Source organism: Bison bison, unplaced genomic scaffold (assembly GCF_000754665.1).
Source record: "Bison bison bison isolate TAMUID 2011002044 unplaced genomic scaffold, Bison_UMD1.0 scf7180017864525, whole genome shotgun sequence".
Classification (NCBI taxonomy): domain Eukaryota; kingdom Metazoa; phylum Chordata; class Mammalia; order Artiodactyla; family Bovidae; genus Bison; species Bison bison.
In genome coordinates, this window is record NW_011495076.1 from 940,153 (window position 1) to 968,122 (window position 27,970).

The window sequence follows — 27,970 nt, forward strand, 5'->3', positions numbered from 1 at the left end:
ATGCTCTCTGTGTGTGCTCAGATTCAGATTCTCTCTGTGTGCTCAGTCGTGTCTAACTCTTTTGCAAGCCCATGGACTGTAGCCTGCCAGGCTTTTCTCTTCATGGGATTTTCCAGGCAAGTACTGGAATGTGTTGCCATTTTCTCCTGCAGGGGATCTTCCTGACTAGGGATCAAAACTGCATCTCCTGTGTCTCCTGCATTGGCAGGTGGATTCTTTACCACTGAGCCACCTGGGAATCTCAGAACTGAGATTCTACATTTCTTAAGGAAAAAAAAAACAAAACTCAGCAGATGAAGCCTCAAGAGAGGTCAAGGCTGCTAATCCAAATAGAACAACCTGAAACAGAGCTCAGCTGATCCTTTAGCCCCTTAGAGAATCTACCTGCATACAATGCCAGGCCTGCAGGGCAAAGTCAGGAGAAACAGAGGTCACTTTTGTTCAAAATAAAGCCTTGTTAACAAGAAACCTCTTGCAGCTTTGTCATTTGCCCTTAACTCTTTCATTCCTTCCTTCAAGAATTCTAGTTTTGCAGTGACCTTTAGTTGAAGGACAGTTGTAAGTAAAGGACTTTGAGGGAGAAGATTACAGTACCTTTTTTGAAATGTTTATAATAATAACCAGTATTGTTCATTTTTCTAAGTTATGGTATGTACATAGGGATGATTCTCATCCGAGATCTTAAATAACATTTGCCTCAGCAATTAACTGATTCATGTGCAAAGATTAGTGAGCAAATAGAACGTCTATCTTAGAGTTTATAGAAACTCTTTCCAGTCTGTTTTTGTCTTTATATTGCATTCTTTGGCATCTGAATTCTTTCTTTATAGAATATTGCACCAATACAGTTGTAAGAGCTCAATGCAGACCAGCATTTCTAAAATCAAGTAAAATTATTTCAGTGCAAGTTTAGGAGGAGCAGACTTATATTTTGACCCCATAATTTTATTTATACAACAGAGGTAGAGAAAATGATCAGACTATATAGTGTGCTTTCAGCACTTTTAAGGTTGGAAAAGCTTTTAGGCTTGGAGAAGATTCTAAAAACCTCTCCTTAGTTTCTCTATTATAAAAAAGTGAGTTTATTGATTATGATGATTCCTATGGAGAATTAGGGACTAGTATGATCTATGAAGGCAATGGCAACCCACTCCAGTACTCTTGCCTGAAAAATCCCATGGACGGAGAGGCCTGGTGGGCTGCAGTCCATGGGGTCGCTAGGAGTCGGACACGACTGAGCGACTTCACTTTATGATCTATGAATGCTAAGTATAGGGCCTGTGTTTCATTGAAATCAGAATCTAGAACATGAATCAAGATATACTAGTGATGAATCAGCGTCTGGGGTTCCCCATCAGAGTTGTACCAGAGAGTTACCTGCGAGTTTGCTGACACTCTGGTCACATCTGGACCAATTAAGTCAGAATCTCCACCAGTTGTGGCCCCAGCATTGGGGTCGTTTCAAGCTCTATGGTGATTCTAAGGTGTAATCAGGGTTGAGGTCCCGTGGTCAAGAGGTTTAGACGCTCTTTCACTTCGATATTTCACTTTGTAGTCTCCTGAATTATGGTTCTGTTTTCTGCATTCAAGCCAAATTCACAGGTTAGTTTTAAGTCTACCTTTTCCTGCAGTTTCTACATTCTTCTTCATTAATTAAACACTTGGCAGATTTCCTCTGGCTGTTCTTTAATTTGAAAGCATAATTTCTTCATACTTCCCAGTTAATTAAGATCTACATTCGATTTTTTTTGTTTATATTTAAAGAAATACCTATAGGTTACCTGTGGGTTGAAACTTTATTTTTTAAAAATCTATTCTCTTTCCTAGCAGGTTGCAGAACTAATGTGTCTTCTCACTTAATTATGCATGGTTCCCAGGGACTAATTTAGTGCCTAGCACAGAGAAGGTACTCAGCAACTATTTGTGGAATGTATAAGCTGTCAATTTTTCTCTCTCCTTTAATTCTCATGCTCAAATAGTCAAATATTTTCTGAATCGTGTTGATGTGTGCTCTTAAATGTATCTAAAGTCCACTTGGTTGCAATAGTAACCATCGTTGCTTTTGCAGACTGTCAACATCTTTTTGCTTCCACTTTCTCGCCTGCTTCCTCTAAATGCATTTGTCCCCCACTATTGACACAAATTCTGCTTCTTCACTCCAGTTTCCACTGTGCAAAGAGATTTTTAAAATTATTTTCTTTAAATTTATTATTTTGATTCTTACCACATTATAAATACTTACAGATGCACAATTTTTAAGTATAAAAATAAAGTCAACTATATTATCTAAGGAAATCACTCTTCACATACCCAAGTATGCACATTTTGTTGTTTGCTTCATATAGATTCTGCCCTTTTAAAATCTTCTGTGACCTTGACTTCTTGCTGTTGTGAATTGAATTTTTATGTACAGCATATTTCCTAAGAATTACTGGCATTCAGTAAAATTGTTTTTACAACTTATTATTTTGAAGCTTCCTAGTTATAGACAATCATATCATTTGCAAGTAAGTATAATTTTGGTCTTTCCTTTCTAAAATCTATATCTATTGTTTGACAGCTTGTGTAATTTTAGATGATATAACTTTAAGGATACTGTTAATGGTAGTAATGGAAGGCATCCTTTTTTTTTAAATTTATTGACGTACTTCTTATATTTTATTATTGAGAATAATTCTGGCTCCTTAAGTTGAAATAGATGCTATTCATTGTATCAAATAAACATTATTTTATTCAGTTTTACCATGTTTAAAATCAGGCTTAGATATCACAGGCATGTGATAGGTAGATTATATTTTTAATAATGTAATGAGACATCTTTGGAAACTTTTGGTTAGAGGAGTGCTATGATTCGTTTTATACTTTTAAAAGAACACTTGGCTGCTATGTGGGGAATGAAGAGTTTATGTCCCTGTAAGTATTATTATAGGAAGTGGTTGTACAAAAGTCCTTAACTGGCTGCTGTATCCAGAAGAAGGCAAATGATAGTATCTGTGCTGTCACTGTAAAGTTATAGGTGAGAAATGATAACTTTTCACTGTTGAGTCATAGTAAAATCCTTTTTGGCCATGCATTTTTGTCCTCTTTCCTCCTATATTCTTCCCCAGAGTGTGACTTTCAACCATTACCTTCATGTGGGCTATTCACTTTTTTTTTACCTTTTATATTTCTTCTTCCATACAATAACCTCGTAGCATCATTGACTGCCCCAATAGTAATGTCATGTTGCTAGATTTTTATATACCTGAAAGAGAAAAAGAGGAGTTAATAGTGTTTTTTTTTTTTTTTTTAAAGCCAAATTGTACTCTATGATTGACTGAGCAGCATTATTACGAGTCATTGTAAAACATGAGTCAGACTAGCCCAGAGGTACTTGCGAAGGTGGCAGGGAAACAAAGCAACCTTTAAATTGATTTAGCAAAACACTTGGTTACCATTTCATGGTAGGCAAAACAATAGTAAATCTTAAAGGAGGAATCTTCCTAGGACATTATGAAGAATAAAACTAGCATAAACTCATTGGTTGCTGTCAGCACTCATTTTTATGGTGTTTACATGAATGCTGGTAACGGAGAATGAGAGAAGTTATTTGTGGCTTTTGGCTGACATTAGAACACATCAGTAGGGATGCTCAAGCCTGTCTGTAGCCATGGTGTTAACTTTGTCTTGTGAAGAATCACATTTTGTTTACTGGGCAATAAGGAACACTCTTGGCTCAACTCCTGACTTCCCTCTCAAACATCTGTTCAACATTTTTACCGGGTGCATTGGTGTGCCGGAGCTGGCTTGTAGTGGCTCTCTAGAGCCAAATGTTAGGATCTCTTCCCAACTTGATGTTTAGTCATCAGTGATGTCATGTTGGTAGCCTGAAAGCAGCTGCAGCAGGAGAATTTACACCAGAGAAATTGGCATAGGCTGCAAATCAGGGATGCTCTCGTCTCCTCTGCACCCCTCCCCGCAAGAGCCAATTGCTAAACATTTACCACCACATCACTGCCTGAATGTTCCTCCAGAAACTCAGATTGTGTAAATATAAACCTGTCATCTCTCGTTCTTTCTACCGTCACCTCCTCTTCCCGCATTCCTTGTATTTGTTTTTTTTTTTAATTTTAATTTTATTTTTAAACTTTACATAATTGTATTAGTTTTGCCAAATATCAAAATGAATCCACCACAGGTATACATGTGTTCCCCATCCTGAACCCTCCTCCCTCCCCATACCATCCCTCTGGGTCGTCCCAGTGCTCTAGCCCCAAGCCTCCAGTATCGTGCATCAAACCTAGACTGGCATCTCGTTTCATACATGATATTTTACATGTTTCAGTGCCATTCTCCCAAATCTTCCCACCCTCTCCCTCTCCCACAGAGTCCATAAGACTGTTCTATACATCAGTGTCTCTTTTGCTGTCTCGTACACAGGGTTATTGTTACCATCTTTCTAAATTCCATATATATGCGTTAGTATACTGTATTGGTGTTTTTCCTTCTGGCTTACTTCACTCTGTATAATAGGCTCCAGTTTCATCCACCTCATTAGAACTGATTCAAATGTATTCTTTTTAATGGCTGAGTAATACTCCATTGTGTATTTGTACCACAGCTTTCTTATCCATTCATCTGCTGATGGACATCTAGGTTGCTTCCATGTCCTGGCTATTATAGACAGTGCTGCGATGAACATTGGGGTACATGTGTCTCTTTCAATTCTGGTTTCCTCGGTGTGTATGCCCAGCAGTGGGATTGCTGGATCATATGGCAGTTCTATTTCCAGTTTTTTAAGGAATCTCCACACTGTTCTCCATAGTGGCTGTACTAGTTTGCATTCCCACCAACAGTGTAAGAGGGTTCCCTTTTCTCCACACCCTCTCCAGCATTTATTATTTGTAGACTTTTGGATCGCAGCCATTCTAACTGGTGTGAGATGGTACCTCATTGTGGTTTTGATTTGCATCTCTTGTATTTGTTGATAGACTTTAAACCCAGGTTCAAATCTCCAGAGGCATTTTTTGATCCTTTCTTTTCTCTTTTTTTCCCCAACAGGAGATCCTTTTACAGACTCTGCAGATTACGCTCCTCTTATCCCATATGCTTTACGTCATCCCTCAGTTTCTTCTGGTGCTCCCCCAGATTGGTGCCTGGTTGTGTCTGTTTTTCTCTAGCGATCCCTGGCTGAGTCACCTTCTATAGCTACTTAACTCCCCATTCAATCCCCCATCTCCACCTCCTTAGCCCATCTAACACACTGCTATCAGCTCACTTTTTGGAGGTGTGCTTTGTATTCTATCATTTTTCTGCTCAAATTAATCAATGACTCCTCTGATTTTCAAATTAGGCTCATACTTCATAGCTTGGCACACAAGGCACAGCCTTTCCAGCTGATGTCCTACAGTATCTGTTCCTCTTCTCAATGCTCAGGGATCCCCAAATGGCACATGTGGCATTTCAAACAAAAGTATCGATACTATTTCTAAAATATGACCTTTCTGAAAAGCTCTTTCTTCTGCTTTGCCTGGGTCAAGCTTACTCTTTTTTTAAAATATTTATTTATTTTTGCTGTGCTAGGTCTTCATTGCTGCACACAGGCGTTCTCTAGTTGTGATGAGCCAAGGCTACTCTAGGTACAGTGTGAAGGCTTCTCATTGCGGAGCATGGGCTCTAGGGCATGTGGGCTTCAGTAGTTGTGGTTCCTGGCCTCCAGAGCACAGGCTTAGTAGTTGTGGCACATCGGCTTAGTTGCTCTGAGGGATCCTCATGTGGGATCCTCCTGACCCATTTATTGAACCCATGTTTCCTGCATTGGCACGCAGATTCGTTACCACTGAGCCACCAGGGAAGCCCAAAATTATTGTTTATTTTAAGATATAACTCAAGGGATGACTCTTCCTTGAACTCTTTTATAATTCCTTCTCACTCCTTGTCTTCCATACTAAAATTACCTCTCTTGCACAGCTGAACTCACTTCCTCATACTAAACAGCTTTTTCTCACACTCATCATTTTCCTCCATTCATTACAATTTATTTTAGCACATTGTGTAGTTTGGAGTAGGAAACCCCATCTTTTTCATCTTTGCCCCTACCTTGGGGTTGAATACAATGCCCTGTTCAGTAGAGATTTGTTGGAAGAATAAACAAAAGGGAAAGAAGGTTTATACTCAGGCTGGACATTCTTGAATTGGTAGATATAAAAGGAAATGAAAGCGTAGGAAGTGAAAAATGGTACAATAGGAATATTTCTGGAAGTCCCCCCAGGGTTAGTTTTTAAGTGGAACATTTTTATTTTTCATCATGTATTTGAAGAAGATATATGAGTGCTGGGATAGAATAAAATAATACCATAGTTCAACAGAAGCTAGACTCTGAACAAGTGGGTGGAAGTTATGGAACACATTTTCACTTAATATATAAGAAAACTTCCTGAAAAAGAAGCTATAATTGTTTATCCCAGGACTGAGATTCCTAAAAAGCTACTGAGCTCTTATCACTACAGGATGCAGATATATGACCATCTGTCAGGGATGTTATAAAAGGAATTTCTGCAGGGAGTAGATGTTCACTATGTCTTTTAAAACTCTTAATTCTTTGATTCTGTGACTGTTAATGAGTCATCCAGCTTATTGGTAGAATTTTTGAGCTCTCAGTGTCTTAACCAAGATGGTTTCCCACAATGACTGCTGTGAAGATTTTTACTGTATAGTTGGGAGCATTAAAATATTTAGGGAGACAGCATCTAGAAAAGTCCCTTCTCACCATCCCCTGCCATAAAAAGAAACAATTCTAAATTTTAGGGCCTCCAATTTGGGGGAAGACGTTTTATCACTAATTTTAGATGGTAAAATGTAAAATTAAAGTCTAAAAACCCTGCCATATTGCCTCTTTCTCCATAGGAACTAAAAGGCAATTTCACCAGCTCTAAATTTCTGCCTGATTAAAAATTTGGCTTAGTTGTATTTCAGTTCATTTGCCGTGGGTCCCCAGGGGCTTGGCTTGAATAACAGCAGAATTGTCCAAAAGGCAGTATTCCTGCCCCTTGTCTGGACTCCTTCTTCACCTGGAAACACTGTTTGCAAATGTCATAAAATCCTACTCACTTTCTTTGCTAGATATTTGCACTGCATCATTGGTCTTCATCCACCTGCTGACCTATAGGGTAAACTTGGTTTTTATCCCTTCTCCCACTGTGCCTTGTATAAGCATAGGGACTTTTATGGGTTTTTCCCAGAATTTTTTTTTTTTTTCAGAAATTTACTTGCAACTATAAGTGAAGAAAAGGACAGTCTTTCTCCTGCATTCTTGACCCCATTCTCACCTATTTCCTTCATGACGTTACTCTTCCAGTTATCTAACCCTTCCATTGCTTTCACTTCAACATCTCTTGGACAATCTTTTTCTCTGGTGTAAAGCAATTTCAGATCTCCCTGACCCTAACACACACACACGCGCGCGCGCGTGCGCGCGTGCGCGCGTGTGCACATGCTACACTTCACTTCCCTTCAAACTATTGCCCCATTTCTCTTCCCTTCACTGCTAACTGCCAAAAGAACAGCCTTCACTCAATGCCTCACGTATTTTCTACCTTCAGTACATGCCAGGATGATTTCTGTCCTCATCACGCCCATGAAACTATTTCTCCTAAGGCCACCACTCATCTCCTAGTTGCCTAATCCAGTGGCCAGTTTCAGATCCTCTTCCCCTTGGCCGTGGGTAATACTGAAATCCACGAGATGCTCATTCCTCCTTGAAACTTTATCAGGCTGTTTAACCATCTGCTTCTCATTGTCATCTTAGCAATCACTTTGTCTGGACTTGGACTATAAAACATCTATAAACGATTCATTCAGAAAAATAGATTTTGAGCATCTACTCACAACCAGGCCCTGCACCAAAGCTGGCAAAAATGATGAGCAAAACCTGCCCACCCGAAAGTGTAGTGGGGTGGGTGGAGTGAGGCATCAATCCCACAAAGGCATGATTGCAGGCTGTGACAAGGGCCATCTTAGAACACGATGGGAAAGTTTAACAGCAGCCTCATCCAGCTTGGGGAGGGGCTTCCCCGGTAGTGCAGTAGTAAGGAATCTGCTTGCCGTTGCAGGAGATGCAGGAGACATGGGTTCGATCCCTGGGTCGAAGATCCCCTGGAGAAGGAAACCCGCTCCAGTGTTCTTGTGTGGGAAATCCCATGGACAGATGAGCCTGGCGGGCTATAGTCCACGGGGTCGCAAACAGTCAGACATGACTGAACACAGCACAATAACTAGCTTGGGGATCTCAGAAGGCTGCCCTGAGAAAGCTTTTGGCTTGCATATTGAAGGAGGAGTAGGTTTTAACCAGGAGAAGGGTAGGGGAAAGAACATTTCATGGAAGGAACAGCATGCCCTATATTAGGCAGTATGATATAAGGCAGAGAGCATGGACCCAGCATTGCCGCTTACCAAACAGTCTGATGTTAACAAGCAAACAAACGAAAGCCGACTTGACCTCTTTGGGTCTTAGTTCTCTCTTCTGTTAAAAATTTTGCAGTCAGAATTATATGTGCTCATATTTGCGATGTACCTGGCTTATAGCAGGTACTCAGGATCGACTCAGCCCAGCGTCTTTCACTCTTGGGGCTGTGAACATTGCAGGGCCTTTCAGGTAATAGTCTCCTTAATTACTTCTAGGAAATATGCCTCACATTCCAACTCTCTGGGGCTTATACAAGGGTGCTGTCATTCTGACAGAGAGGGGGAAACAGGTGAGGAAGCAGTGGGCCCGGGGTGTTTATGATTTGCCTTTGGGGAATATCTGATCCCTGAACCTCTTTTCTGTGATTTAAGAGTGGCCGCGTGCCATCTCATGGGGCCCAGTTCTGATGGCGGTGAACTGGGCCCCTCAGGAGAACACTTTTCCTTTTAGGTCCAGTGGACTGTGTTTTCCTTGGGCAGCCAAGTTGCACAGAGGATGGAGTGCAAAAAGCCCTTCTTTGGGCAGTGATTGGATGTGAATGCTGGTTGATGGTGGGGGCGAGGCGGCGGACACTTGATGAAAGGCACCCAGCATCTGAAAAAGTTCACCGGCACGCAGCTTCCTCTGGGGGCAGCCCCCACTGCGCCCTTTTATTAGCGCACATAGTGCAGGGTTTGTGGGGCTTGGCAGCCGTCCACGGCCTAATGTGAAAAAGGCTCTGGACGGATCGGCCCCTTTGAAGCAGCTGGGCTGGTGGTGGCTGCTGCGTGTGGCTGGGGTGTGGCCTCCAGATGCTAGATGCCTCCTTCGCTTTCATGGATTTTTCTCACCTCCCTTGCGAGAAACTCACTGGATAGCTGCCCTCTTGGGCAGGCAGACCCGTCCTGGAGATGCAGGGGCTAGAAGACCCTGAGCGCAGAGGAGAGGGGAGGCCACTGTAGAATGAGAGAGAACGACACACCGTTTCCCACACCTCCTCACTCTGAGAATCAGAATCCTCACAATGGGCTAGGAAGGTGACCATGGGGGATTCTGCCTTGGCTACCTCTCACCCTCATTTCCAAATGTGTTAGAACTTCCCTCTTCTCTTTAGGGATGGCGGTTGTGGCAGTGGGAGTCTGTTTTCTCCATTATTTTTCATGAGAAACCTTTGAGAGATTATACAAGGAAACCTGGCATAGAAAGGGGAAGCACCCCAAATGATAAAATTGGGGTTTTCACCAGGGTGGTGACTCCGCAGTGCTCCTTACCTGGTCTTGCTTCCTCCCCTATTCCCAAGTAACTGCTTTATGTGAGCACCCTCAGTCACTTGTGGGAGCACTCCACCCCCAACCCCCACCCCATAAGTACCATTTAAGGAGGCTTTCTCCCCAGAGCCATCCCGCACTTACAGGAGTCCCAGATTCAGCCTCCTTCACTGTGTTGACTTGCCTGTCTTCCCCTGCCCTCCCCAACACACTGTGAATGTCCCAAGTTTAAAGCAGTGTTACCTTATACACAGACACTCAATGAGCGTTGGTCAAGTTGAATGGAACAGTTTCAAACATGGTGTGTATCTGTCAATATTGGGTGAAAAGTATGATGAGACTAGTCACCCCAAAGAAGAGATACTGGGATTTTCTGAGTAAAAAACCTTCACTCTCTTATTTCCTGGAGGATCTTTTCCAAGTAGGAATATTACCTAGCTTTAGTCCATATTTATATATAGTCACGGAATACTGGTACTGTCGGGACACTGCTTTTTTACCAATGAAGAAGTAAGAACGTGGGTAAATATTGGCATCACATGGGTATCTTCAGCCTCTGATTGTGTTACTGTCTCAGAAGTGGTAGAGAAGGTTTCTCCCCTGCTTACCAAGTATTCTTTTGAACTTTATATGTTAATTGAATATACCCCAATACAAAATAAAAAAACACTTAAAAAACAAAAAAAGAACCCTATTAAATTGTACATACAATTTGTTTTAAAAAAGTATATGAAGCTGGATGCAGTACATAGGGAAAATGAGATGTTACAAAAAATGGAAAAGCTTTTAGACCGTTATCACTGATGCTCCACCTCACCACCCTCCAACAGAGTGCTCCAGTCTATATCCTCTCCCTCCTAGGGAGGCACTCCATGCAGGCATTCATGATTATTCAGGGATTTTAGTCCACCAACCAGCCTGGCTTTCCAGGTGGCTCAGCCCTAAAGCATTCTCATGCAGTGCAGGAGATGCCGGAGACCTGGGTTCGATCCCTGGGTCGGGAAAATCCCCTGGAGGAGGAAATGGCAACCTACTCCAGTATTCTTCCAGGAGAATCCCATGGACAGAGGAGTCTGGCAGGCTACAGTCCATGAGGTCTCAAATAGTCGAGCACAACTGAGCACCACGCAACGAGTCTTCTTATTTCACAGTGAACATGGCAGTGATGGATTGAACGCGTTGAAGAGAAAAGTGATTGATTTTCTGACAAGAAGCCATTCTATGTCCTCTTATCAGCCAGCCCCGCCCCCTAAACTGAAAGGGTAAGAAGCTAAATGCTGAAACAATTAAGGTTACTTGACATTCTAACTCCTGGCCACTAGAGGGGGGTAGCGACCAGGCTTCTTCTCTCCCCAGCTGGATGAGAGGCCTCTGCCCAAACTGAAATGTTATCCCTTGAAGAGTGACAATTCAGCATACGGTTCTGTTCATTAGCTTTTCCCTCTGTGGAGTCAGTGTTTCCTACTCAAGTAAAGGTAGCTCGTCTTTCCTAAGAGGAGTATTTCCAACCTTGTTAGTGGGTATAGAGTCTTTGGCCGCTTTAAAGTCATAGCGCCTGGATGTGGGGCAAATAGAATGGTGCACACACCTTCCCCACCCCTAAGACATAGTTTCCACATATGATCTGATATATGGCCTTATCAAGGAAGAAAATATTTTAGGTTCCAGAACATGCGTGATTATTGTTTGGTCTCTGTTCAAACAAGAGTAAAGGGAAATTAGCATCTAAGGAAAATCATAAGCATTGCTACTCTTTCGAGGAGTTCTCTGTGTCCACAGATGCCTCTAATTCCACTAAAACCATCTCTGGCTTGTGAAGGGTGCCCAAGGCTGATGCTTATTTCTGGGATGCCTGCGTAAGGCTGGCTTCTGCTATGTAGGTCCTGGCATTCGTCTCCTGGAAAGTGTTACGAGGATTAAAGCAATCAATATTGTTCAGTAAATGGAGAATCTAAAATAGTTGCAAATGTAGCACCCCTAAGTTTTAAATCAGAAATATACATAAGTAGGCAGAGTATGCACGACAGGAACAGAATCCAGGCAATCAAAGGGGTTCCTTGTGAATAATTATCAAATTGATTTGGTAGGTTATTTCTGTGTTATCTTAGTATTTGGATTTTTATTCTTGTCAAAGCAGGAAGAGAGTAGTTACAGAGGGAAGGACACTGAAGGCAGGAAGAGGAAAACACGCGGGACTGGGAAGGCGGAGCTTGGGAAGATTGCAGAAGAGTCAACGTGGGCTCCAGCACACTCACAGAGTCTGTGTGGCTCCAAGCATCACACCGAAGAGTTAAGGCTACAGATTATGAGGCCCTGAACCCCTCAAAGAAAGAAATGCCTTAAGGGTAGACCTGCCAGGCTGTTCTGTGAGGAAGTGAGGTCTTCAGGTACAGGCTCCATGACTGCACATCAGGGATCATTTTTGGTTTTGTTTTTAATATTGGAGTTTGGATCACATGATTATCAAATCTCAAATCTGGTCGTTTTTCACTCTTGGCTTGTACTGGAGTCCCTGCCTGTGCCTGAAACTTACTTTTCTTCATTCTCAAAACAAACACAATTACACAGATCCTTCAAGACCCAGTTCCTGTGTCTCTCCTACTCTGTGAAGCCTCTGGACACTCTTGCCTGCCCCGTGGAATTAGACCTCAGGATCCCATTGCTCTGGCGCTTCCCAGGTGGCACTAGTGGTAAAGAACCTGTCTACCAATGCAGGAGACATAAGAGACACAGGTTCGATCCCTGGATAGGGAAGATCCTCTGGAAAAGGGAATGGCAACCTGCTCCAGTACTTTTGCCTGGACAGAGGAGCCTGGGGGCCTATAGTCCATGGGGTCACAAAGAGTCGGACACGACTGAAGCAACTTAGCACGTTGTTCATTATCCAAGGGCTTCCCTGGTGGCTCACACAGTAAAGAATCTCTCTGCAATGCAGGAGACCTGGGTTGGATTCCTGGGTTGGGAAGATCCCCTGGAGGAGGGCATGGCAACCCACTCCAATATTCTTGCTGGAGAATCCATGTGGATAGAGGATAGAGGAGCTTGGTGGGCTACAGTCCATGGGGTCGCAAAGAGTCGGACATGACTGAGTGACTAACACTCATTTTTCTTTCATCCCGTTGCTCCAGTTGTCTGTCATTAAAGCCCTCACGTCATTTCGAGTTTGATTTTCAGTATCTGTGTAATTTTCCCTTCTGGCTGGGGTCCATTTCTGTTCATCTCGTGCCTCCCTTAGTGCCTGGAACAAGCAAGGTTCAATGAGTTCATTCCTCATACTAAGGAGTGGCCTCAAGGTCTAACGTGTATGTGTGTGTGTGTGTGTGTGTGTTGGTGGTGAAGCTGGACTGCAGATAAATTCAAGATCTGCAACCAGAGACACAGCTGGCCTCCCAGATTCTCCTGCCCCGTCTCCTCAGATAGATTTCGTAAAATGCACAAGATCATCCAGAAATGCCTGACCTTGCTATTCTAGCCTGGCAACCCTAGGCCACCTGGAACCAATTTAAACTTTCAGATATTCTCACTCATAGTTAAGCCATGGTGATGCCAACTGTGGCTGGCCCAGGAAGAGTCTGGAAGGAGCAGTAGGCTGGCTTTGCAGACTTGCCCCACACACTTATTAACAACTCAGTAAAGCTACTTTACATTTCACATTATTAAATCTTTGAACCCTGATTTTTAGGTTAGAGTGCTGTGTTTTTTTGTGAAAGCATAAGAGTGCCTATATGGTATTGAGGAAAACTGAGATAGCCACTACTGAGTTAGGTTTGGAATTGTTTTCTTAGGTATAATGTAACATGGATATGCCTTCAGATTGTGGCTGCTACCTCTAGTTACTTCCATGTAACTCACGTTAGGAAAGTCAACGCAGAATTTCAAGGGTTAAAGTATTTGTGAAATTTTAAGTAGTCCCTTGGTAGTTAAATACACTCCATCCAGTCAGGACTCTGTCTCCATCTCTCTTTTTCACTGATTTCCAGGCCCTAATAAGCCTGAGATGCTTTCACTTGCTTCTGTGAACTCTCCAAAAACATGGAGTAAGGAAAGCCATAGGACCCCAGTGTGGTTTTCTAGTTATCTTCCAGTCCTGTTCTATTGTTGCTCCCAGGACAACTGACCTCCAGATTGAACAAATAGCCCAGCCAGAGACCCTTCATGGTGGTAGAGGGGAAAGCCGGAGCTCTGACTCTGGCTCCTAGATGGGGCTGGCTCTTGGTTTGCCTATCTGTTCCCCCAGAAGCTGGGTGGAGAGTTCCCAGTGGTTCATATATCTGTCTTTCAGAACTGTGTTTGGGTAGCAAAGTCATGAGCACTTGCTTCTCTCTGGCAGGCGTGGCCCTCCTGCCAGAAAAAGCAGAGGGAAAATCACTTGGTGTGCTGTTGCTAGGAAGCAGAGAGGTGTTTGATGTTTTGATTTTAGCAGTGTTGGAGGCTTGCCTTTTTAATAACATGAAGAGCTATAAGTTGTTCCTATAAGACTGAATATGTGCTTTTCTGAAAATGTGTCATGAATGCAGAATTCTCTCATCAAAATCTTTTTTCCCACCATTCACTAAGTGAAAAAAAATCCTCTGGGATACAGGAGAAGGGGTACCAGAAGTTCAAAATGAAAATGACAGTGGAAAGGTTCTTGTAGAAGCAGCTTTGTTCCAAGGTAGCCATGGGTAGCAGCTCCCACACCACGGCCAGCAAGTTAGAGGCAAGGATGGAATTCATGCCCCTCAGATATCAGTGTCCAACTACCCAACCCCATGGAAGCCATGTGAAGGTTATCAGGCCATTCTCATCTACTCTTGGGATGATTCACTGAATGTTTAATGAGCTGTGTGTCCAAGGCACAGTGCTTGGCTGGATGAGCGAGATATAGTTCTGTTGCTGAAACAGAGAAAGAGACCATAAGGATTCAGAGGGTCTGCACAAGAATAAAGATGTGGGAGGCACAGGACCTGATAGACAGGGGATAACTTTTCCTGAGCCAGTCAGGGAGCACCTCAGAGGAATTTGAACCGTCTTTGGCCACCTCATGAGAAGAGTTGACTCATTGGAAAAGACTTTGATGCTGGGAGGGATTGGGGGCAGGAGGAGAAGGGGACGACAAAGGATGAGATGGCTGGATGGCATCACTGACTCGATGGATGTGAGTCTGGGTGAACTCCAGGAGTTGGTGATGGACAGGGAGGCCTGGCGTGCTGCGATTCATGGGGTCGCAAAGAGTCGGACATGACTGAGCGACTGAACTGAACTGAACTGAACTGAAAGGATAGGCATCTGATTTTTCCAGTGGAGAAGACAAGAAGGCACATTTGAGGCAAAAACAAAGCAGAAGGAAGCCTGATGGTTAATGAGACAGCCCCCATATGACTGGATCAAAGAATGAATGGGAAAGAAAGAGGGATGTTTAGATGGCTAGGGACCTTGACATTGAGCCCAAGAAATTTGAACTTTCTCTGTAGATGAGACCTTAATCTCACTCCACCAATAAAATCCTTCTGGAGAGGACAGGAGTGGTTTTCAAATACAGACAGAGCTGCATTCTTGGTACCACCATCCAGTACCAGTACAATTTTCTGCAGTGATGGAACTGGTGGAAATGTCCAATATGGTGGTCACAAATTACAGGTGGCTGCTGAGCACTTGAGGTATGGCTAGTGTGACTGAGGAACTGAATTTTAGATTTATTTAATCATAGTTAACTTAAATTTCCATTTAAATGGCTCCATGTGGATAGTAGCTACCATCTTAGAGCTTTGCAAGAGACAGTCGGTTGTAACTTGACAGGGGAAAAAAGATGAGGAGGCTCCCCTGTAGGTAAATTGTGATAAGTCCTATTTCAGTGGGGGAAGGGACCACAGGTAGGTGCTGACACGTGTACTCTGCTGGCTGCTATGAGGAAAGGTGTTCAAAGGGTCTTACTGCCGCGTGGCACACGGCTCATGCACATAAAGTGGATAGACAAGGGAGGCAGCTGGTGTGTGACATTACAGGCGGCACGGCGCCGGTTGCTTGGGGCCCTGTGATAGCCCTTGGCATCCCTTTCCTTATCTCTGCACCGCGCAGCTGTGCAAACCCCATGGAACGAGAGTCCTGCCTGCACCTCTCTGCTGTCAGGAAAGATGCCAAGGGCAGGGAGGATAAATTAGAAAAGCATTTCTAAGTACATTAATTAAAAGCTCCCATGACGGAAAGTATGCTTTACAGGGATTGCTCGGGCCAGGCTGGTGCTCTTTACCTGCAGGGCTTTCCTGGAAAAGCTCATTTGAAGTGGATCCTGTGGTTTCCCGTTGGAGCAATGGGCGACGGTGTTTCCTGACCAAGAACTCAGCATCAAACAGAACATTATTGACAGAATAACGCCATTAAAGCAGAAAAACCAAAGCCATAAATCTCAGTAACTACTGAAAGTGATAACATTCTGCTACTGATTCCGTAAAATGAATATAAATGTAGAGTATTGGTGAATACTGACTAAGGCAAGGTCCATGATCTTCTATTAACATATAAAAATTCAGCTCAACTGTGTCATAAATTAGATTTCACTCATGCTGAAGTATTAAGTGTGATAACATGAATTGAATACTTGAATAACAATAGTTCTGCCCCTCCCTGAAATTTGACAGGTCTATGAAGATGCTTTTATTTTCCTCTTAATAAATTCCTTTGTTATCAGCAGAAGCATGCATAATTATTCTGTTATCCATTCCATCCACCTGGATGTCAAGCTCACAGCATCATTAGATCAACGAGGTGGAAATCTGAGGACCATGCAAAGTGGATCAAATCACAGCCTATGTCAGAAGGCCTCTGATGTACAGATTAGAAAGATCTTAGCTGGAGAAATACTTAATAGCTAAAATCTACAAATGAAAGCTTTATTTTTCTCCCATTCTTTATTTTCTCACTCACTCTAGTTCCTAAATTTGAATTTAAATATTAATATGTCTTATGACATTCCTTTTGTTGTTTAAAAAATAAGGGAAAGGAAGTGTAGGACCAGAAGAGTAGTTAGTAAGACTCCTAGAAGCGCCATGTGGCTGCTGCTGCGAGAAGAATTTAAAAAAAATAATAATAATAAAAAATACACTGTGATTTTATCTTTTTAGAAAAGTGGTGCATGTTCATTGTAGAAAATATGTAGGAAAATAAGAGAAAGAGCCAGCACTCAGGGTATTGACTGTGGTGAATATTTGGGCATATCGTTTTCTGTGTGTAATCACTCCAGTATTCTTGCCTGGAGAATCCCTAGGACAGAGGAGCCTGGCGGGATATAGTCCATAGAGTCACAAGGAGTCAGACACGACTAAGTGACTTAGCACATAAGCACGCGTGTGACTACACAAGACTGGAACAGTTTTGCTCTTTTTCCATTAATCCTTCCTGAATGTTTCCTTGAGTTTAAAAATGTACATCGTAAACACCATCGTAATGTCTGTAGAATATTTCATTGTAGAAGTCTCCTAAAATGTAGGTAACTAGGCCCTTATTGTAGGCAATTTAGGTTATTTCTTTTTTTTTTTCCATTTTAATAGTATTGTGATGACACCCCTGTATATAAACCATATGAGTTACTATTTCCTTAGGTGTGAAATTTCCTTATCAGGATAAAAATGTTTCTTAGGGCTATTTGTAAGTATTGCCAAGTTACTCTGTAGAAAGATCTTCTAATGTTATTAAGAACATGAGAGTTGAGATTAGAAAGGCCTGAGTTACAGTCCTGGTTCTGAAGTTCTGAATCTGTCATCAGCCACGTGACCTTGGGGATATAGTTAACATCTCCAGGCTTCAGTTTCCCTATCTGTTAAGTGGGCTGGTAGTATCACCTGCCTCATATCTGGTTCTGTATGGAGTAAATGTGATAATTCATGTAAAGGCTGAGTACAGCAAAGTGCTCAACATAAGAGCTACACTTTTACACTTTTGCCAGCAGAGTATGGACTGTCTATTTCTTCATTCTCTTACAAACTCTAGGTACAATTTTGTGTAAAAGTCAACTTGACAAGTGAAAAAAGACATCTTATAGTTTTAACTTCTGTGAAAAGACACATCTTTCAAGCCTTTAAAAATATGTGACACATTTCAAGTCAAGAACTGACTTTGACAAACATTTTTCCCTCAAATGTTGTTTCTCATGAGTGCCAAGTAATAGAAGAAGCTCAAATCTTCCTTAGTTTTAAAGGGTAGATGTATTATGGATTGTGTCTGAGAGTCCAGAGTAGTCTGTGGGTAGGGTAGATTATGTGTACATAGCAATTATTAAATATGTGCTTTGAACGTTTCTCTAAGCAGTCTCAGTGAATTGGATTGAGCTGTTCATAATTTATTTTAAATTGTATAAATAGCTTCATACAACAACCGGTAGAAATATAGAGAAAAGAAGGAAAACACTGGCCAGCAGTCCTTTCACACAAACAAATTAAATTTTGTTTGCTGACTGTCCAAACAGTTTTATAGAATTACATTAGACATTCTTTCAAATCAGAGGGTGCATTTCCTCTGGTTGAGGTTTTTCCCAAAAAAGTGCCACCATTTTACCAGGTTCGTGAGGTCCCACCCCCTTCATGTCATGCCAGTGGGAGTTGAGTACGACAGCAAGGGTTCCCACACCCTTGGGCCAGTAAAGTCGGTGAGAAACATGTGAAGCAGAAGTGGACTCGGAGGGTAGGACGGCAGCAGCCAAAAGTGGTGCTGTGAAGTCTGAGCGCAGATGTGGTGGGCGTGGGTCAGTCTGAAATGAAAATTGAAACAATAGAGGAAATAATGTTGAGGAGGGTTCCTTCCCAGACATTCAGTGGCTGTTGTAAGGACAGGCTTTATTTGTCTTTTCTTGGAAACCTGGAGGCTCCACATTACTTTAAAGACACAACATGCGTGTCTAATATTAGAAAGGGTTGAACATGATTTCACAGGTTTTCTGTAATACAAGTGGAGAAGGTATTAAGAATTACAGCTTTGATTATTACAGAAAGCAGAGAGAGCAGTTTTTCTGTCCTGATTATTGTGTCTTAAGTATCAGGCATCAAACAATCTCTCTTTGGATGAAATGAAAGCACTCTTGAGGTTTCAGACTTGTTTCTCTTTTGTTCCAGCTTAGTTCCCATTTCCCAAGGCTGTGGCCTTGAGTGTTGAAATGTAATAACTTTGAAAGTACACGGTGAGTCTATTGATCTTTTAACATGGTTTCTGCCATTTAATTCTTGTTCAGAGCAGGCAATTCTACCCAGAGCAAGCTGGTCACTCTCTGTAATCAGGTGTGTACACATCTCACACCAAGAGGGAATGCTTGTGTAAGAATACTGGATGACCATGTCCTGATCACTTTTCAAGATCATCAGTGCTATTTATAATCTTGAATAGTATTTTTTCTGCTTCCAGCCTTGAATTAGATTCTGTAAAGAAGTGGTTTCACTGAACAGAGTATGAAAAAAATAAGTCTAATCTTGGGTGTCTTGTGTAAAATGTTAAGTCAGAATTGTTAGGCAATAAACTTGCTGCAGGGCTTCTGTGTGACTCAATGATAAAGACTCTGTCTGCCAATGCAGTACACCCCTTGGGTTCATTGTCCTGGGTTGGGAATATCCCCTGGAGAAGGAAATGGCAACCCACTCCAGTATTCTTGCCTGGGAAATCCTATGGACAGAGGAGACAGTCCATGGTGTTGCAAAGGAGTCAGAAACAACTTCGCAACTAAAACAACAACAACAAAACTTGCTGGGAAAAGAGCACTAGTCTCAGGAGATGTAACTTAGTTCACTTTTTTGTCACTTACTAATGTGACTTTGGGCCTGTTTATAGAATGACTTTTTTTTTAATTAATAAAACAGGGACTGTGCTATGTCCTCTTTAGCACTCATAACAGAATGAGAAAGGCCTTTGTAAACTGTAACGTCATAGTCCAATGTGAGGTTATTATGTCTCCAAGGTCAATGTGTTTGAAAATATATTAGTTTGTGTTTGAAACACACTGCAGTTCTCTTTACATCCTGGCCAATCATTTCCATATTTAAACTTAAGCCCCTTAGGCACTTCCCAGGTGGCACTAGTGGTAAAGAATCAACCTACCTAGATACAAGAGATGTAGGTTTGATCCCTAGGTCGGGAACATTGCCCAGAATAGGAAATGGCAACCCACTCCAGTATTCTTGCCTGTAAAATTCCATGGACAGAAGAACCTGGCAAGTTGCAGTCCATGGGGTTGCAAAGAGATACAACTGAGCGACTCGGTAAAAAGCAAACAAGGACCTTGGCTCAATCTCCTATATCTTTCAGTCTAATTAGTGGCCTGAAAGTTTTGCTTTATTTGGAATTTGTCACCCCACGTTCTAAAGAACAAGGTTCAGTGATTCTCAAAAGACTAAGATTCTAAGATCTGGAAAAGTGAATCCTAATTGAATGTCTTCAGAAAGCCAAGAGATTTGATGCTGTCATCAAATTGGTCTCTATTTCAGTTATATTGTAATAGAGCTTATTATTCATATATCAGAGCTACTCACAAAATGGCAGCACCTTGAATAGGGGTGTATTCTAAGAGCTGTGTTCCCAACATGATAACAAATAGACATTTGTAACTGTTTACATCTAAATTAATTAAAATTCAATCAAATAAAAAATTTGGTTTTTCGTTCACACTGGATACATTTCAAGTGCTAATTGACCAGATATGATGAGTGGCTATAACTTTGGACCATGGAGACTATAGAGTATTTCTATCATTAAGAAAGTTCTATTGACTAGTCCTGCTCTAGAAGAAAAGGAAACTGATGTCACATTATTCAGAGGTATCCACTAAGGTTTCATGAAGTATTTTTTATATCATTTTTAGGTTTCCAATTTAAAATAGAAGCCTTTAATGTCTGGACAAGGTTTGACATTTACTCACCTACTGCTTTTCTTCAAGTTGTATTTAGAAAACTTGGTATCTGATATTTTTGAATGTTCACTTCTTTCTGTTGGTCCCTTAGGTCCTGCGTGACAGACATGTGTGAATGTCCAGTCCATAAAAACTGTTACTGCGAATCATTCCTGGCATATACCCGGGCCTGCCAGAGAGAGGGCATCCGTGTCCACTGGGAGCCACAGCAGAACTGTGCAGGTGAGAAATTTCTGGCAGATCCAACCATCAGAAACTCAACTCCAGTGCCCAAGCTAGTAACGTGCTCGTCGCTAAGTCGTGTCTGACTCTGCAACCCCATGGACTGTCACCCGCGAGGCCCTCTGTCCATGGAATTCTCCAGGCAAGAATACTGGAGTGGGTAGCCATTTCCAAGATAGCAATAAAAGAGAATTTGATGATAGGTGAATGGTCACATCCCCCCTTGGCATTATCAGTGGCCCAGCTGGATTTCAACTTGATAAAACACAGGAACTTCTCACTGGGCAGGATAGAAAATGTTTAAGAGAAGTGCTTTGGGATGAGCACATTTGCACAATTTAAGGATTTACACTGGTGCAAAATCCTCTTAACCTCAAGCTACCAGCTTGATGTGCTTAGCACAGGGATAGTCATTGCTATGGTTTAGGTTACGTATGGAACAAAGGAGATCCAGGACAGTTACAGTCATTTAAGGTTTTCAGGATAGTTCAGTTCAGTTCAGTTCAGTTGCTCAGTCGTATCCGACACTTTGCAACCCCATGAACTGCAGCACGCCAGGCCTCCCTGTCCATCACCAACTCCCGGAGCCTACCCAAACTCAGGTCTATTGAGTCGGTGATACCTTCCAACCATCTCATCCTCTGTCGTCCCCTTCTCCTCCTGCCCTCAATCTTTCCCAGCATCAGGGTCTTTCCAAATAAGTCAGCTCTTCACATCAGGTGGCCAAAGTATCGGAGTTTCAGCTTCAACATCAGTCCTTCCAATGAACACCCAAGACTGATTTCCTTTAGGATGGACTGGTTGGATCTCCTTGCAGTCCAAGGGACTCTCAAGAATCTTCTCCAACACCACAGTTCAAAAGCATCAATACTTTGGTGCTCAGCTTTCTTTATAGTCCAACTCTCACATCCATACATGTCTATTGGAAAAACCATAGCCTTGACTAGATGGACCTTTGTTGGCAAAGTAATCTCTCTGCTTTTTAATACGCTTTGTAGGTTGATCTTAACTTTCATTCCAAGGAGTAAGCATCTTTTAATTTCATGGCTGCAATCACCATCTGCAGTGATTTTGGAGCCCCCAAAAATAAAGTTGGACACTGTTTCCACTGTTTCCCCATCTATTTCCCATGAAGTGATGGGACCGGATGCTATGATCTTAGTTTTCTGAATGTTGATCTTTAAGCCAACTTTTTCACTCTCCTCTTTCACCTTCATCAAGAGGCTTTTTAGTTCCTCTTCACTTTCTGCCATAAGGGTGGCGTCATCTGCATATCTGAGGTTATTGATATTTCTCCCGGCAATCTTGATTCCAGCTTGTGCTTCTTCCAGCCCAGTGTTTCTCATGATGTACTCTGCATATAATTTAAATAAGCAGGGTGACAATTTACAGCCTTGACATACTTCTTTTCCTATTTGGAATCAGTCTGTTGTTCCATCTCCAGTTCTAACTGTTGCTTCCTGTGTGATTTTTTATTTTGAGAAAGAGAAACTGCTATATAAACACCAGTAAAATGTTCTTTTCCTTCTGAGAGACAGATTGCTGTAATTGTCATTAATAGCGCTTTGATCTCAGGCAACTTCCTTAGTTTATTTGATATCTGTAAAATGGGATTCTTTGTTCATCCAAGAAATATTTTTTACAAAATGGCTAAGTACCAGGCATTGAAGAAAGCACTGTGGGTACTTTGGTGACTATGAGAGATGGGGTGAGATCCCTGCCATTGAAGTGCCGCTGGCCCAGTGGGAGAACCAGACGAAACTAGTAACTCTACAATAAATACTTGCTAAGTGTGGTGAGTATGGTGAAGGAAACAAATAGAGCAGAGCAAAAGAAAACATGGAGCCAGAGTGGGTGGCTACTTAAATGGTGAGGAGAGAAGACTGTTCTTTGGAGGTGATAGTCCAGCTGCACATTGTAGAAGTGAAGGGAGTCAGGGCAAGAGCTCTATGTGGAAGAATCATATTTGAATAAGATAGCAGCTCTCAAACTGGAAGTGAGTCAGTATGAGCACAGTAGGCAAGGGAAAGAAAGGCTCAAGATGAGAGTGGAGTTGAAGCTGGAGCTGAATCATGCAGGACTTCGCAGGTCTTGAAAAGGAGTCTAGCTTTTTTTCCAAGAAGGATGGAAGCCACTGATGGACTTTAAGCAACCTTCCTTCTGCTTTTCAAAGACCACCCTGTGTAGAGAATACATTGAATAGCTTGAAAGCAAGAGGCTGTTGCAGAAGTCAGAATGACAAAATGATGGTGGCTCGGATTAAGAAGGAGGCAGTGTGTGGAGGAGGAAGAGAGATTCTAGATATATTTTGGAAATTTATAGTAGTATCTACTCTGCAGAGTTATAAGCATTAGTGATATGTATGTAAAACATCTAGAAGAGTGTGCAACTCTTACAAGATAGTCAGTAGTAATGCTACTCTTAGACGCAAGATGAGATGACTGTGATTTGCTACAAGGGTTGACAAATGTTTTTCTTTAAAGGACCAGATTTGCCTAGAACAGAGAGCCTGGGGTTTGCAACATTCTACATGAATCTGAGAAAACTTAACTCCAAAATTGGAAAAGAAGGCAGTTCATGGCACTGCTAGCTTTAATATATACATTGGTAGAGGGCAAGGGTGGTCAGCTGGTTGGAAGAATTGCCTTGAGTCTTATTTTCAGGGCATGGACATCATGTTCACTTAGATGGTGGATCTCAATCTGCTTGACATTGGAGTCATTCTGGGAGCTTAAATATAAACCAGGAAATGATGCCTGGGCCCCAAGCCCAGATATCCTGCTTTAACTGGTCTTGTGTATCACTTGAAACCTCTCCAGTGGTTCTGACCTGCAGTCAAAGTTGAAACCACGAAGTTAACTTGTATGGTTAATGTGTAGCTTTGGGGGAGTAGAATGATGAGGGTTTAGGGATCACTAAAGCTTCCCAAAGCCACCCCTTGACACAGTCACTAATCTATGTCCTTAGAAAGCACTCAAACCCTTTTATTTGCTCTCTCCTCTGAAAACCCAAGTCCAATCTATGTCTGAGTTCCCTTTCCATGGCAAGAGTGCCTCTCTATCAATGCTGCCTTTCCAGAGGAGGGCTGAGGTGATACAAACTCATATTAAGGTGTGGCTGAGGCTCCTGAAACATGCGAGTAAATGACTGACCTCCCTCCTCAGTGCAGGGTAGTATAGGAAGGGCAGGGTTTTGAGAGACTGGGTCCTTCCAGCACACCTTGAATATGCCTGTCTCCTTTTCTCTACTTTGAGTCCTCTTTCCCTTGAATTTTCCCTGGAGACTCAGTATCTGACTGCAGTGTAGGAGATCTAGGTTCGATCCCTAGGTCGGGAAGGTACCCTGGAGAAGGGAGGGCTACCCACTCCAGTAGTTTTGCCCGGAGAATCCCATGAACAGAGGAGCCTGCTGAGCTACAGTCCTTGGGGTCGCAAAGAGTCAGACACAACTAACACTTTCCCTTGAATCTACCAGGAAATGAATAAAATATGTGGACTCAAGGCCCAGCCATTCATCCCGGTGTAATGTTGAGCTCAGCAGAACTTTGTTAATTTTATTAGCTATGATGCTGTGACAAGGATCATATCAGATACAGAATATGTGAACCCTCTCTTACTCATGCTGAGCTATATTTAACACCAGTTCAGTACACCCAGTGCATTTGAGGACTACACTTTCCTCCTGTCCCAGGATCCTGATTTCAGGGACTGAATCTCAGTAGCTAAATTACTTTTCTTATGGAAAGGGAATATGACTTCTGAAAGGTTCCATTTACCACTTAAAATTAGTGGAACCATCTGAGTGAAGTATAACTGTCAATGTTTGGTTGCAGGGGACCATTTTACACACACACACACACACACACACGCACCCATACACACTGAACTTCCACAGATTGACAGTTGGTATTTATGGAGATGTGCAGCATCTCTCAGTAGATTCATTTCTGTTTCATCTGGAATATTGAAGACTCTAAGAATACTGTTTACTTGTTTTTTTAGCTCTCAGATCTTTTGACTTATGACAGCACTTAAAACCACTTAATATAGAGAAGACAAATCTTCCAGAGTAAAAAGCTTGTAAATTGAATAGATAAGCCAGCCAAGCAAGAATCTCTGAATGAACAAGTGACATCTCTCAGAAGGCTGGATTTTAGTATTACCGTGACTACTACCACATAGTGTATGCCCATCAGCTGTGGTGAGAAGGACTAATGAAACTCTAGTTTAGTACAGGAATTACTAAACACAATATGATATGCAGAGGGCTATTGTGAAGGTCTATAAAAGTTTAATAATAAACATTTATATTAATATGTACTATTTTCTAAGCACCTCCTTTGCCCCAAGGAGTATTCTGGCACTTTATTTTATCTTATTTAATTTTTTTTATCGTATTTATCTTATTTAATCCCCACTCCGTATTACCCACATTCTACAGTAAAGGACATTAAGGCTTAGAATATTTAAGTAATTTGCTAAAAATCACACAGCTAGAAAGTGAGAAAGCTAGGACTCAAACCCAGCTCAGTTTGCATTATAGCCCCTGTTCTTAATTATTAGGAGAGCACAAAAAAGCAAGTACACTGTAAAAAAAAAAGTCAGCCTATTGTAAGAATAAACATTAGTTGTAAAATAGAAACAAAAATATGAGTTAAAAATTTATATATATATATTTACATATGAGTATATATTTATTTGTGTATTTATATTAGCGTCAACTAATTTATTGAAATATTTGTTGTGTTTGTTGTCATTCAGTCACTAAGTCATTTTGTCCGACTCTTTGGGACCCTGTGGACTATAGCACACGAGGCTCCTCTGCTTTCCACTCTCTCTCGTAGTTTGCTCAGATTCATGTCTGTTGAGTCAGTGATGCTCTCTAACCATCTTATCTTCTGCTGTTATGTTATGTTGTGTGGACCTTTCCAATTTCTATTCACCTGTTCCTAATCTTTGTTACTTGGTACCTTTTGACTCAATAATTTTCCTATGGTCTTGCTCCTGCATCTTACTTTGCCATCCTTAGCAGATTTCCTGCTAATTGTCACTGAACTTTTCAGGAATACATTTTATAAGTGGGAAAGATTCGGGGGTATTCAAAGTGGTGTGTGTATTTCTGCAGCAGATGAGATAATCTGCTGGCTTCTGTGGGGAGTTTCCTCCTTGCTTTATTCAGCAGACTTCAGGTGATTCTAGCCCCTTGCCTGCAGCACCTCTGCTCTGCTTATACACACTGATATCCTCTGGTGACTAGACATCTCCTATAAAGGTTAGGAGATAAGGTCAGCACTGTAACCTTCAGCACAGAAGGGGGTTGTGGGAACAGCTGAGTCCAAAGGGCACAAATCTATGCTTGCTAACTATTGATAATGCCAACACGTAATGCCTTCATGGGGCACCACATAAAGTAACACGTAATGCTCCTTGCATGCTTTACAGAATAGCCCTTAAGAATATATACCTGCTAACCCTAGCCACAGACTTCCCTGGTGGCTCAGCTGTATAGAATCTGCCTGTAATGCAGGAGACCTGGGTTCAATACCTGGGTCAGGAAGATCCCCTGGAGGAGGGCATGGCAACCCACTCCAGTATTCTTGCCTGGAGAATCCCATGGACTAAAGAGTCTGGTGGACTACAGTCCATAGGGTTGCAAAGAGTAGAACACAACTGAAATGACTGAGCACAAGCACAACCCTAACCACTCTGGTAATTTTCTAGTTTTTAAAACATGTATTTAATCAAATGAAACTTTTTCAAATGCACATGTATAAACAGATAACATTTATGTTGTCAGTATTGTTTGCCTTTTACAAGTTTGAAAAATATTGGATGCATGGAGGATAAAACAAGATCCAAGTCAGGATTAACTTTCTAGGATTGTATAAAAGTTGTGCCAAACTGAAGGCAAATTTAATCATATTATCCCCCTAAAACCCTTCTAAGACTCCCTCAAGGATTACAGCCCCTGCCCACCTCTCTGCCTTTGTCTCCTCCCACTCTCATTCTCAAATTCCTTGCTTCTCCAACAAACCAAGGATCCTCCAGTTTATGATTGGGTCATGGCTCCTTATTGTTGCTGATTGCACCCTCTTTGCTCCCCCACCCCCTCCCCTGGCACCATGCTCTCTCTCTGCCTGGAAAACTTCTGCCATTGTCTGTCTGGCAGTGTCTTGTCATCTTTTAAGATCTAAGTGGGATCCATTTTCTGAAGTGTTCCTAAATCCCTAGTTCAGTTCAGTTCAGTTGCTCAGTCGTGTCTGACTCTTTGCGACCCCATGAATTGCAGCATGCCAGGCCTCCCTGTCCATCACCAAGGCTCCCAGAGCCTACCCAAACTCATGTCCATTGAGTCGGTAATGCCATCCAGCCATCTCATCCTCTGTTGTCCCCTTCTCCTCCTGCCCTCAATCCCTCCCAGCATCAAGGTCTTTTCCAGTGAGTCAGCTCTTCACATGAGGTGGCCAAAGTATTGGAATTTCAGCTTCAGCATCAGTCCTTCCAATGAACACCCAGAACTGATCTCCCTTAGAATGTACTGGTTGGATCTCCTTGCAGTCCAAGGGACTCTCAAGAGTCTTCTCCAACACCACAGTTCAAAAGCATCAATTCTTCAGCACTCAGCTTTCTTCACAGTCCAACTCTCACATCCATACATGACCACTGAAAAACCATAGCCTTGACTAGATGGACCTTTGTTGGCAAAGTAATGTCTCTGCTTTTTGATATGCTATCTAGGTTGGTCATAACTTTCCTTCCAAGGAGTAAGCGTCTTTTAATTTCATGGCTGCAGTCACCATCTGCAGTGATTTTGGAGCCCAAAAAAATAAAGTCTGACACTGTTTCCACTGTTTCCCCATCTATTTACCACGAAGTGATGGGACCCGATGCCATGATCTTAGTTTTCTGAATGTTGAGCTTTAGGCCAATTTTTTCACTCTCCTCTTTCACTCTCATCAAGAGGGTCTTTATTCCTCTTCACTTTCTGCCATAAGGGTGGTGTCATCTGCATATCTGAGGTTATTGATATTTCTCCCGGCAATCTTGATTCCAGCTTGTGCTTCCTCCAGCCCAGTGTTTCTCATGATGTACTTTGCATATAAGTTAAATAAGCAGGGTGACAATATACAGCCTTGACATACTCCTTTTCCTATTTGGAACCAGTCTGTTGTTCCATGTCCAGTTCTAACTGTTG

The 27,970-nt window shown here is 42.0% G+C and overlaps 1 protein-coding gene across 1 annotated transcript in view; it reads left to right on the forward strand.

Moving 5' to 3' along the window:
• BMPER (BMP binding endothelial regulator) overlaps positions 1–27,970 on the forward strand; it is a 252,908-nt gene that overhangs the window by 218,189 nt on the left and 6,749 nt on the right. The window contains exon 15 of the mRNA XM_010831140.1: positions 20,646–20,776. Within this exon, the coding sequence (XP_010829442.1) occupies positions 20,646–20,776 (131 nt within the window). The remainder of the gene's footprint in view (positions 1–20,645; positions 20,777–27,970) is intronic.